The sequence below is a fragment of the Oreochromis niloticus genome, linkage group LG20 (assembly GCF_001858045.2).
Source record: "Oreochromis niloticus isolate F11D_XX linkage group LG20, O_niloticus_UMD_NMBU, whole genome shotgun sequence".
Lineage (NCBI taxonomy): Eukaryota > Metazoa > Chordata > Actinopteri > Cichliformes > Cichlidae > Oreochromis > Oreochromis niloticus.
In genome coordinates, this window is record NC_031984.2 from 10,981,366 (window position 1) to 10,994,068 (window position 12,703).

A 12,703-nucleotide genomic window follows, 5' to 3' on the forward strand; every position below is an offset into this window, starting at 1 on the left:
TTGTGAATGATGTTTTTTCCCATAAATTTCCCACCTTTCTTCATTAAAAGTCACTGTGTTGTGCTTTGAAATCAGATATCCTAATTATAAACCTGTCCTAGTGCTGTTGCAGCCACAACCAAACAATATTTAAAGCTTCAGGCTGATGCATAGCTTTTCTTTTTTTAAAGAGACTGGATGGATAATTTCCCTCCCTGCTGAATTATTCATCTGCAGACTGTATTTATGTGCATTCTCCACTCAGAGGAAGATGTCAGTCGGACCAGTGCAAACAGCTTATTATACTGAAAGTATAGTCTCTCTTTGAAGGGATTTAAATGAGTCACTGTCGCCCTGCATCTATATTTATTCTTGATTTTCATCACAAGTTGCCTTTGCAACTGTTTCTAATTCAGCAGTTTCATTACCTGCCACAGTGCATGGCCATAATCACAGAGTTTTACTTGAATTAGTTTACTCTGTGCTGTTCTGAACAGTCACACTCTTTGAAGTCAGCCTCATTAACATTCAGAGGAGCGTCCGTCATCACTTTGAGTCTGTGGCTCAGTGGCTTAGGCCTTCTTTTCTTTTTAAAGTCTTTTGGGAAAATCCTTATTGTCCTTCTCCTGCTTGATGGAGGTGACTAGAGAAATAGTAATCTTGTAAAGAGTGAGTTCTGACAGGTTATTTTCAAAGTGCCACACCTCGCTACTGCATAGATCCAGTCCAACAACAAGAAGCTAAACCTTTAAATAAAAGTCTTTAATCATGTGCCATATGTCATCTGTAAAGTCACTGAGATAAAATGAATTGCTACAGAATTTTATAGAATTGATGCATTTTAAATGGTGCAGAATACAGTAAAAAGCAGGCACACTGTGTTCCAGTATTGCTGCAGTGCAGGGTACATATGATATCTAACTATTGATTCATTCTGCTAGCTCTGATTAGCTTCAGTAAGTAGTGTAACTGCATTTACTGTGGATGATGAAACCGTGTAACCCGATTATCTTTGTGCTGGAATTTAACATATGTGACTAACAGTAAGTCTTTTATCGGGTACAAAACAGTTACCGGTAAATGCTAACAACTCTAGAATCACGAGGGTTTCCATATTACAAGTTAAGGCATGCAATTCTATAATTTATTCTGTATCTCACTCATTATCTGTAACAAACTGGCAGCCTTCTTGAGAAATTATGAATGTTGGTGTGTCTACATGAAACGGTTATTCTCACTGAAGCATGAAGCCAGCATAAATAATGAATAGTATGTTCTGTTCCTCGCTTTGATCGTGTAATATTGTTTCTGCACCAGTGAGCTGCTATGAGGACTCCACACACCAGATTGTATCTGGGGAGCACATTTCCTGACTCATCAACACATCTGCCCTCTGTGACACCACAGTGTAAGGTTTTCTAGGTGACACATGCAGAAGTTCACCTCTATTTTTGGAGACACCTGCTGTTTCACCCCCCCCCCCCCCCCCCCCCCCTTCCTTTAGGCTTTTATAGAGCTCTTAACAAAAATAGATGCTAAACCTGAGGATCTGGTTTGGTTTGATTTTGACTATCTGGTGTATTAGAGAACAGATGAAAATTTTCAAGCACAATTTGATTTGAGGCAGACCCATTAATATGATGCAGTTCGGCACAACACCTAGATTCAAATTATTTGAGGTATTCTTTGGAAGGGCTTTAAATAGACTTAAAAATAATTATTATTTTTAAAAAAATCTCCAAGGCAATCTCTTTTAAATAACAGTTAAGATGTCTTTATTCTTGTGGCACGGCACACTCACATTTAACCTAAAAAACTCTGATGGATCTCTGCATGCAAGTCCTTAATCAGGGAAATTTCTCTCAAGACCCATTAGTGCAGTTACTTGAAGTGTCTTTTTTACAGATTGCACACGATTTTGCAGTCTTCCCCTTTTCTCTAAGAATGCCTCAAATTTGTCTGAGCTAAAAATTGCAACGAAATCATGCAGAGAAGGAGAAAGGTTATGTTCAATGATTAAAATAGGCAGGTTTGATGACATTAATGCACGCTATGTGCCAGCTGTTTCACTACCACAACAACTTAAAGACTGTGACAGAATTTTAACCCATGCAGACCCAAGGAGAACATGCAAACTCCACAGAGAAAGGCTGCGGCCAAATGGTGGCATCAAACCCTTTATTTTGCTTTTTTCATAAAAAAAAAGTTTATGAATAAAACTTCCATTCATCAAAAATGTTTTATGAGAAAATGACTTAGTAATAAATGATTCAAATCAGACATTTTCTGTTAAAATAAATTCAAATTTGTCTTTTTGGATGAAAAATTTTGATTTGAATATGTAGTCTAATAAATACTTGATTTATTGTGCGGCATATCTCATATTAATGTGAACCTTTCCAGTTTCCAGCAGAGGGCACTGTGACTTTGCTTTCTCTTAAGCACCACTTAGAAATGAATATATGCTCATGCAGACACTTGAAGTCACCCACAGTGTAGAGGTACTCGGTGTCTTATCCAACTTTCTTATTGAGCCTTTCGTTGCCACCTTATCTGAATACAAACAGCTAATATTACACTGGTCAATTTTGCAATAGTTGCCGGTGGAAATGTGAGGCATCAAATTTACTCCCTGCGTGAGAGAAACAGGATTAAAAATTACCCTTTAGCTTTTTGACATTTATCCACCGGCTGTGGGATTTAAAGCTGACTGGAGCTGGGCCGAATCCATCTCTGCTGTGGCGAGTCATGTATTGATCACCTGGCATGAAGGCAAAGTCCTTCTCAGTCGCAGGGAACCATCCATCACAGAGCTGCCCCAGACACAGTGGAGAGATAGCACGGCACTGAATATGTACCAATTTAAGTGAAATAAATCTTTCTCGTCAAAAAGAAAAAAAAAAAGATCAATGAGCAACATGTCCCTGGGGCTGTTGTGCTCTTCCTCTATAAGATTATAATTGTCTGAAGAAGACACATTGCCATGATTTATTGATCTCATGATATTAGTTATTGGTAATCCCTTTTAAAATTCGAGATAATACCATTTGATGGGATAAAGTCGTATAATGACTCCTGTTACCAAAGATAATGGCCAGTCTCCTGCTAATGAAATTAATAGAAGTGGAACCAGACCAAAGAGCTGCACATAAAGGGTGGAACATATGGGGCCCATTCATTTTAAGCACTCTACAACAGCACCACTTTTCTTTAGCCCCTTCCACCATAATATCCTGGCCCCCAAACAGCAAGGCTATGAAAGGCCACAGTGTGCGCGTGAGGCTGTTTGCAGCCGCTCCCAGAGGCCCGAGGGGCACGTGACCTCAGTGGGAGGAGGATGGGTCAGTGGGCTCGCTCTATTCCTTCCAGTCAGACGGTCTGCAATCATTACTGTAACTTCATGTTATTTTTGAATGCGTGCTAGAGGAGGCCAAGTATGTCCAGATATTGAACACAGGATGTGAAACTGAGCTTAGAAACTGAAGAAGAAGTGAGACGGAGAGCTGAATTAAAAGTGAAACATAATATTAAATACTACTTAAAGTTTCTTGAAATGATGACAAAGTGAATTGGAGTCATAAACCTTCTTCTGTCTTCTGGCCAGTATGACTTGACAGGTAATTTAAATAGGCCAAAAATAACAAATGGCCTTAAATAAGTCTATCTGCCTCACCTGCACCAACCGTGCACTCTTAGACTCATTAAGTGAAGCAAATAAAATGTAGTAAAAAGGAAACACTCGGATATAAAGCACGGCTTATTCTTCAAAGAAAAAGCTGCCCTTTAAATATTCACTTCCTTCAAATATTTGTATGGTACCCCATTTCCTCCACAAACTCACCCTCCCCAGAGATCCTCGTATATGTGTGCTCTTTGTAAAGCCAAGTATCGGAAAAATATTTACAATGTATACAGCCGCCATAGGCAGTTTGTTCATCCCAGTGAAGTATAAATATTGCTGAATGATTAATCTCGTTCTTTCAGGGGCTGTTCGCTCTTCAGCGTCTACTGGTTGGTCCTTCTCACCCAAAACAATAATTTTATCAACCTCAAATCAATTAAAAAAAAGATCATTTAAAAGTAAGTATGTCTTATTTTATGTTACACATTAAACTAAAGGGAGGCCATAAGCATAAACTGTTAGGCTTGTAGATTGTGAGACATTTAAATTCCATAAAAGGTCATTGGAATAAACAGTTTGCTTTCTTGTGTTTTATTTGAACAAAGTTTTTGTTGAGCCAGCAGTGATATGCTTCACCTTAAACCACATGCTAGTATGTAATAGATTAGATTAGTGATGTTTTTCCGGCTTTAAACAAACCCATACATTAAAGGAAATCAAATAAAAAATTATGACTCACTGAACAAAAGCATGTGTTGCTTGTTTAATCAGCATCTGCTTCTCTTTAGACGGGCTCAGCATTTATTCGGGAGCAAATTTCCTGACACATAAAGATGAATGAATGATCGTTACCTCTGTTCTGTCCACTCCTCACCCCCTCTTATACCACACACCAACTCGACATCAACATCTGCCCTACTGCTGCAAGCCTTTCAACCGCCCAGACTGAAAATAAATTATTGAGATTATGGGGCTGAATGACTGCAAGAGGGAGCGTGCAACCTACATTTTCACCTGCAGTACTAGTAACATTCATCATTGTCATTTATTAAAATAACAAGGACTCTGATTTGAACAAGGTAATAATGGATATTTAGATTTTTCAGCCCTAAATTAGAAAATCTACATCTTACATTGGGACACCGAGGGTCCTTTACAAGCTGTTTTTGCTGACGGTGCTGTGTCTGTAGTTTCTCTAAGTGCGACGACAAAGCTATCGAGAAAGGATCTCCTTGTTTTTTTTCTGTTCTTCTGAGAGTTTTCCTGCCTGTCTTCCTGCCCCTCCACTTCCTTTAAGACAAAAGAGGAGCCAGTGCTTCTCAGAGCTCTGGGCCTTGTTCCTGAGGTGATGTGATTAAAGGCTTCTGTCTGGGCGGCATTCATTCAAATGCATCACACACACCACAGCTGCTGTACTTAATTGAATTGTCGGGGCAGGAGACTGAAGGTAGCAACAAGACTGACAGGCTAAATCAATAGAGTGGTACTTAAATAGACTTGGGCTGTGGTGGTACTATTATAAAGCTGTTTGTTTGTAATTGAACTAATGATTTGATTGTAGATGTTTATGTTTCACGTGATAGAAAGATATTCAGGATGTGAAAAAAATTCATCTGTCCTTTAGCTGACTACTCATTGATGCGATATTGTGCTGCTCTCATGTTCTGTATTAGCAGATTTTTACTGTATTTTTCTTATTTTTGTTTGGGTTTGTTTTACTTTATTACATTTTACAATGGGCTTCATTATTTTATCAGCTACTGTAACAGATTTGCCTTTTTAACATCTGCTAATTGATCACAGAGCAGTTTCCTTGTTCTGTGATCAGTGATGTTGCAAGACATTGCTGTTTAGCAGGTAATGTCATATTATCCTTTGGGTGAGCGTTACACAAAACACAAGTTTTAACCTGACAAAAGCTGAGGTGGGTGTGTATGTGTGAGTGTGTGTCACTGGGGTGGTTAAAGGCAGCACTGTTTCTGTTGTTGGCCTGTTGCCATGAAACAAAATAATATATAAAAACATATAAAGAAGCATAAATTAAGCTTCAAAAAGTTTTTTTTACCTTCTCATCTGATAGCCCTGCACTTATTTCAGCCACGTTAAGTAAGATTCCAACACATTAGGAGCAAAAACGCTCCCTTCAGTAGGTAACAGCTGAAGAATGGCAACACAGTGTCTTGGTGGTTAACATGGCCTCACTCAGAGGACCTTACTGTGGGACTTTTTCCAAACCACTTCTTATGGGTGGAGTTTGCATCTTCGCCCGGTGTCTGCGAGGGTTCTCTCCAGTTTCCCTCTCTTCCTCCTGTAGTCCAAAGAGATGCAGTTAGTGGGATTAGGTTAACTGGTGATTCTAAATAGCCCATAGGTGTGAATGTGAGTGTGGAAGGTTGTCTATCGCTCTGTGGTATCCCATGTCTTTGAAAAACATATAATTCAATTCAGTTTTATTTACACAGAATCAAATCATAACAACAGTTGCCTGTAAGGTAAACACTCTACAATAATATGAGGTTACAAGGTTAATCGTGCCTTATTTTGACCCAAGAGCCACAAAAACGATATCATTTATTTCCAGAGTTTCATTTCCTGGTAAATACAGTTTTTTAAAAAAAGAAAAGAAATGCATATCACTTCACTTTAAGATAAGCAAGATTACTAATCAGTCATAGTGCCACTCTGAAGCTGAATACTTTGTTGTGTGGGGCTATTGGAAAGCACTCAAAATTTGTGAATAAGCAGCTTTTTGCTCTCTTTTCACCCACTCAGTGTCCAGAGATGCACCTACGCCAACAGAGCTTTGTTGTTTTGTCTGCACTTCACAGTTAGCTATAGTTGATATCACTAGAGCAAATGAGTGCAACGATAGATTGTTGGTGTTATCAAGTTTTCTGCAGGAAACCCTGGCATGATTGTAGCCACACAAAACAATTAATATCAGCCTCAAGGTGGCACTAGAGAAGTGTCGGGATCAACCAGGTTTAAGTAGCCTTAATTGTGCAAACTGCCGTCCAGCTGTTTTGATTTTTCAGAGACCAACCACCTGAGAGACCCAGAGGGTTTATCTTGAGTGAGACTCCGTGTCTGACTGTCAAAAAAAAATCAATTACAGCAACAATCAATATTATTCAATCAAGTCTTTATCAGCCAAAGATCTATTCAGTAAGATAAAGTTAGATTGTCTCGCACATGGCCAAGAGACAAGGTGAAGCCTGTTGCCAACAAAGTCAGCCAAGCACTGCGGTAAAATGTTTTTTAGGTAATTGCAGTTGCAGAGGAAAGTGGTGATGTAATTTTGGAGAGATGATGTAATTGTCTATCAGCTTCATTGCGCTTGTTGATTAATTAAGTGCTTCTCTGGTCAGTTACTGGGAGTGCATTGCAGTTAATGTAATGAAGACATCATTGGTCCTTTGGGAGATTAAAGTCTGGTTTGGTAGATTTGACTTAGTTTCCATTTTACACGGTTTCATGTCAAATCAGCTGTTGCCAGCTAAAAACACTGATTTTCCCACGAACACAGCTACATATGTCCTCATGAAAACATCTGTTGTGCTCATGAGGCATAATACAAATGCTTTGGAAGTGAATCGCTGTCAGATAGCTGGGTGACGCTTGTGACTGCAATCCTTCTTTATTCAGTAATCCATGACGGCATTGTTGTCACTCCTGCCAGTTTATCAGATGCAGCAGCCTGCCAAAGGAGAGTCTACAGACAGTCTCCTTTTGTGTCCAGCCTTTCACATCATTTGATTGGCTCACTTAATAGTAAAGCAGGAGAACTGTGTGTTTCATTAACCCTCATTTTGCGTGCTTAACACAGGTGATGGGTGTGCAAGAGATGAGATGAATGAACAGATAAGAAACCTGTTTAGAGTTATCACGCAAGAGTGACAGGACTCTTAGAATAGGACATCTGTGAAAAAAGATGAATTATCTGTCGATCTACTTGTTTGACCAGCTCTTTTCCAGTGACATAAGAGATGGGAGAACAACTGTTGCTTGACTTGTTTCACAATGCCAAGAGCACCTCTGTGATCTTTGCCTTGCTGACATCATATACAGTATTATTCTCAAGTTTACGTGTGGACTCATAGCTGTCAGAGCGGTGTGCTTATAACTACACAAATTTTAAGTAAAAATAGACCTGAAGTGTCTTGTCTATGTTCTTGATGCTATAGAGAGGGGATACAGATACAGACAGTAAATCAGCAAAACTGCGTCTCTTCCCTTGGTTCCCAGAGGTGACTGGCATGGTCAGCAGCCCTCCCTCTAGCCCCCTCCCACTCGTCCTCCCGCATCCTCTTGCCGTTTCTACCCTGCCTGCGAAGGAGGAGTGCGAGTGAGCAAGGAAGAGGCAGGGCACATCAGCTGTGGGAGTGGAACTCAGACGGCAGGCAAAGAATACAAACACACACATTGACATGCACACGCACACACATGCTCAGTCAGCGTAAGTGACACAAGTGCTGGCTCCATTCAGCACTGAGTAGACTGACTCACAGCTATCCATTAGCCAGCATGCCGCATAGAAAGAGGAGTTTCACTTTTGGAGCCTATGGGGGGTAAGAATGAAAATCCTATTGATTCCTAGATCAGTCATTCATGTCCACAGAGATGGTTATCATGTGTGATTGTATGTGTGCTTGTGTGTCTGTTTCTAGCACCTGCTTTGATGACTCTGCACATTCTGTGTCTGTATTGGTGCTTGCATGTCTGTGCTGCTGGTGCTCTGGAATCCTCTCATTTTATAAAAGCAAACAAAAAAAGCACCAAAACAGCTTTTGTCATAAATGTCCTGCTTATTAGTTTGATATCTTTACATTCTATCCGATACTAATGCTGTTGTTGTTTCGTGATCATTTATTAAGGTATTAGGGTAACTGTTCACAGTAATGGCGAGGTAAAATAAGGTGACAAAAGCGATAAGGTGACAAAATCAATATGTTACGGTTCAAGTTACTAATTCTATCTATTCCTGTGAATCCATGCTGTTGTAATTGTGCACTATGGGTTTTTTTTTTTTGTATGAGATTTATTTTCATGTTCGCCTTTGATGTGACATTTTATTGTTTGTCTATGAGGAAAGAAATATGTGCAGTACACTTGAGTGTTTGTCACTGGGCGCTTATGTCCGCAGTGTATTTATTTGGCCCACTTGAGCTTTTACAGGACACTGGGCAGTAGAGTCAGCCAAGAATGTTTTTAATGGTCAAAGAGCAGGTGCCCCAGTGCAACTGCATGCCTGACGGTGAAAGCGTTTTGTGTGTCTGTGTGTGCATGTGCGTTTTTGTGTGTGTTTTGAGTATTTTCAAGAAAGTAGAAAACTAGCTGGGACAGTTGCTGCTAGGCTGAGCAATGTATCAATTTTAGCGAGTGGCTGCAATGACAACATCAGCATGTTTGGCTGTTGGCCATTCAGAGGAGGTATGTTTTCAGGGCCTTATCTCGGCCTCCAAGAGCCCCAAGGACTGCAGTCTCCAGGTGTCCTATACTTTGTAGCTTAGCACTGCTTTTTGCTGAATTTGAATGTTCAGTGAGTTGCAAACAAGCTGTGATTTTCCTCTAAGTGAGCTGTTACTAGTGGAAGGGCCAAACGTGTTGATCCACACAACACAACAACCATATCATATTACCAGTTGTAAATATTTAAACTAGCTGTAGTTTTGTTTTGTTTTTGTTTTTTTTCTTCAGTTTCAGGTACAAGATAGCTGACGTATGATGTGGGGAGGTTAGCCAGATTTGCAGCGTATTTGTCAAACCAACAAGTTAGTTTCATTTAAATTTTCACACAAATTTTAATTTTAATGTTAGAAAACAATCCTCATAAAGCAGAAATCTCATGTTTTTTGGTTTTTTAGGTCTGTTTTGCGTTTATGCATCACAGTCTGCTGTTGCTGCTGTTTAGAGCTGTTCTTACCAACTGTCAAGTATCACTAGTGTGTTCAGTAATGAGCACATTAAGATTTGACACACCCCAGTGAGAAGATAATGGGGTAGAAAAGCAGCACAGAAGTGAAGATTGTACTCAGTTTTTCATTTTCAAAAGAGAAAAAAATTAAAAGAGGAACAGATACCTTTTGGTTTAAATATTTGGTCCCACAACTCTCCCAACTTCTTTTATGAAATTTGGGCAAGAGGCTAAAACCTAATGTAATATAACAAAACCTCATATAGGAGTAAAATCGCAAATTCTATTCTATATATTTCATTAAGTGTTAAAGCATAATGACAGCCCTGCCCACTCCATTAGAGGACGTCTACCTGTTCCCTAATTAGTGCATCTCTTGTTATTTTCAGTTAATAGCTAGTGTAGTTGGAGGGTTTTTTGAGGGAGCGCACAGCTGGTCAGATAAACCTATAAAGATGTGAAATGTCTATATATCATTCTACATGTGTACAAAATAAAACACTACAAAGTCAAACCCTTTACACCAGGGGTCCCCAATCCCAGTCCACGAGGGCCGGTGTTCCTGCAGGTTTTAGATGTGTCCTTGATCCATCGCAGCGTATTTAAATGGATAAATTACCTTCTCAACATGTCTTGAAGTTCTCCAGAGGCCTGGTAATGAACTAATCATGTGATTCAGGTGTGTTGACCCAGGATGAGATCTAAAACCTGCAGGGACACCGGCCCTCGCAGACTAGGATTGGGGACCCCTGCTTTACACTAACCTTTTGCTGTAAGGAGTTCTGGTTCTTAACAAGCAGGCTGATGTGTTTGCTCATTATCCCCAGTTTGTTACACTCATTCAGTGGAGCATTGATTGAAGGCAGTGAAAAACATAGATCTGCTCTTGGTATAAAGCGAATCGTGTGCTTTTTCTGGTTAGCGTTGTCTTTGAATGCACTGGCATTTCAATAGGTCAGCGTGATTGCTAACATTAGGGAGTAATCTGTAAGACACTCTGATCCCTGCATCCCGTCAGCATTCACTTAGGGGATCGCGATCCCTCAGTTTTCGGCAGATTATTCTTTCTTTGACACAGCATGCTTATAATTTTTTTTTAAATGGCGGGGCCACTTAATTTAGGTGTGATTCTTTACCTTTGGTAGGTTATGGCACCCACTTTCTTTCTCTAAATTTCTTTTACTAAATACAGAAAATACCAGACTTTTACATCCTTTAATGTGAGTTTTTGGAAGTATTTCTTAGTGCTGTTACACACAGGACATATGTTATATGTTACATATACATATGTTTCTGTGTGTCTCACGGAGATAACTTGTGGATTAAACACAGAGCCGTGACTTGTTAAATGAACTGAATGCTCTCCCAATAAACCCATTGACAATAGCTTTAGGCAGCCTAAACAATGATGCTGTATGTTGAAGTGTCCCATTGAAAGACTGGAAGAATACTTCTCAATCCTGTTCAAAACCAGCTGAGTGGAAAGACGAGCACTGTTTTGAAATCTGAGCAGACCTCAGTTGCAGTACATATTCTCTGGTCAGCTGATTTGAAACTGTTCAAGTAAACAAGCCCACATACAGTTTGGAAAAAATGTTCTTTCACAGTGTGAGATAAAATACTTCACAATAACAGCACAATTAGCAATCAGTTCTAGTTCAGCAGCTGAAGCTGGAGCTGGCATTGTCAAAGAATCTACCATAACCTTCAAGCATATTGTCATTGAAGTGGTCTGAGAGGGAAGTAGACACCTGCACCTCATCTGGGGGTGCAGTCTTTAGTTCTTAGAAGATCTAGTCTGTGAGTGAAAATGTTGAGCAGCCATGTCTTTTCTAAAAACAACAGGTAAACACTGTAAAGTAGTATAAAGACTATCAATGCAGATGTGGCGGCACATCTTTAACCTACTAAAGTTTTTTTCAGACCTGTGAAAACAAAACACAGCACTGACCATTAGGCTATGAATCATGTGCTGACCTCCTCGCTCATCTCGGGGGGGGCGGGGGAGGTACAGGAGGAGGGCTGACACCGTTAACCTTCTTCTTTTAAAAACTTGGCTTCTCTTCCTGTTGCACCTTTAAGATAAAAAGGGTTTATTTTAATGAAAGTAGCTGTTTTTCATACAGCGTCTTTTGTCTCTGATTTTCGATGATCAATTGTCTAAAGCATGTTATTTCAATTTTAACCGTGAACAATGAGAAGACAATGTAGAGGAGCTGATTTTGTGTGACAAAAGCAAATGTTTGCATGAAAAAGATGATTACACTGCAAGGCAGAGCTACTTGAGAGCAGGAGGCCATTCAAGTACTGAAAGGGCAGTGGCAAAACAAATAGGAGCTGCAAGGCAACCAGAGGGCTCTTCAGTGCCTATGTTCTCATATCACCTTGCATATTTACTCTGACATTCTCATTCACATCCACAATGACGAGCCATCTGCGGAGAACAACTGGGAGGGAAGAGACTGACAGAAGCAGTGTTAATTATCTAATGTTCACAACATTACCACCAAACTTCAACTTATTAAAAGACCAAGTTCAAACAGGTATGCTGCTGCAATCGTTTTTAAACACATCTCCTACAGAGCACTGTTTTTGACTGATAAACGCATATGGTACTATAAGATACACCTAACTAGAGACAAAAAACCTCTGAACAGCAGTAAAAGAGTCCTGTTCACTGCGACTATGTTTAGATTTTAAAGTTTTTTTCAAATGTCACCACTTCTTTATGCACCGCTTTGCTTTCATTTCTTTGTTCTTTCTCCTATTTTTGTGAGAAAATGCAAATGTTTTCAGTTTGATGTAAGTGTGATGTAGTGTTTTTGATGTAACTGATATACCCATGTCATCATTTCCTTTAGTTTCAGTGTATGGGGAGTTTCTCCTATAAAAAGGTTTTGGTGTCTCTATAAACTCCTACACATCAGGAGTTGACCATCCAAACTTGGCACACAGGGGCATCTTAGCCCCTGTCTATCTATATCTGATATTATGACATCCTCATGTTGCCTAACAACCACCTGCAAATGGGCTAAAATGACCCATGTGTACCGTTGATGCACCATTTTCATTTCACAAAAATGACATCTGATTCATATCCTTAAAACTTGGATTATACGTCACATATTATGACACCATTATGTTGCCTGACAACCACCTTGCAACATACTAAAATAACATTTATATAG

General features: G+C 39.6%; 1 protein-coding gene across 7 annotated transcripts in view; it reads left to right on the forward strand.

The window, feature by feature from the left end:
* The window catches only part of LOC100704397 (rap1 GTPase-activating protein 1), a 55,072-nt gene that overhangs the window by 3,221 nt on the left and 39,148 nt on the right, over positions 1–12,703 (forward strand). Inside the window, exon 1 of one of the 7 annotated variants that reach the window (XM_005448537.4) lies at positions 6,700–6,863. The exons of 1 other annotated variant lie outside the window; for it this stretch is intronic. In XM_005448537.4, the coding sequence (XP_005448594.1) occupies positions 6,853–6,863 (11 nt within the window). In that variant the 5' untranslated portion in view covers positions 6,700–6,852. Of the gene's footprint in view, positions 1–6,699; positions 6,864–7,865; positions 8,170–12,703 lie in introns of those variants that run through there. 5 more of the 7 variants (XM_025901362.1, XM_025901361.1, XM_025901364.1 and 2 more) reach the window with 5 other exon arrangements.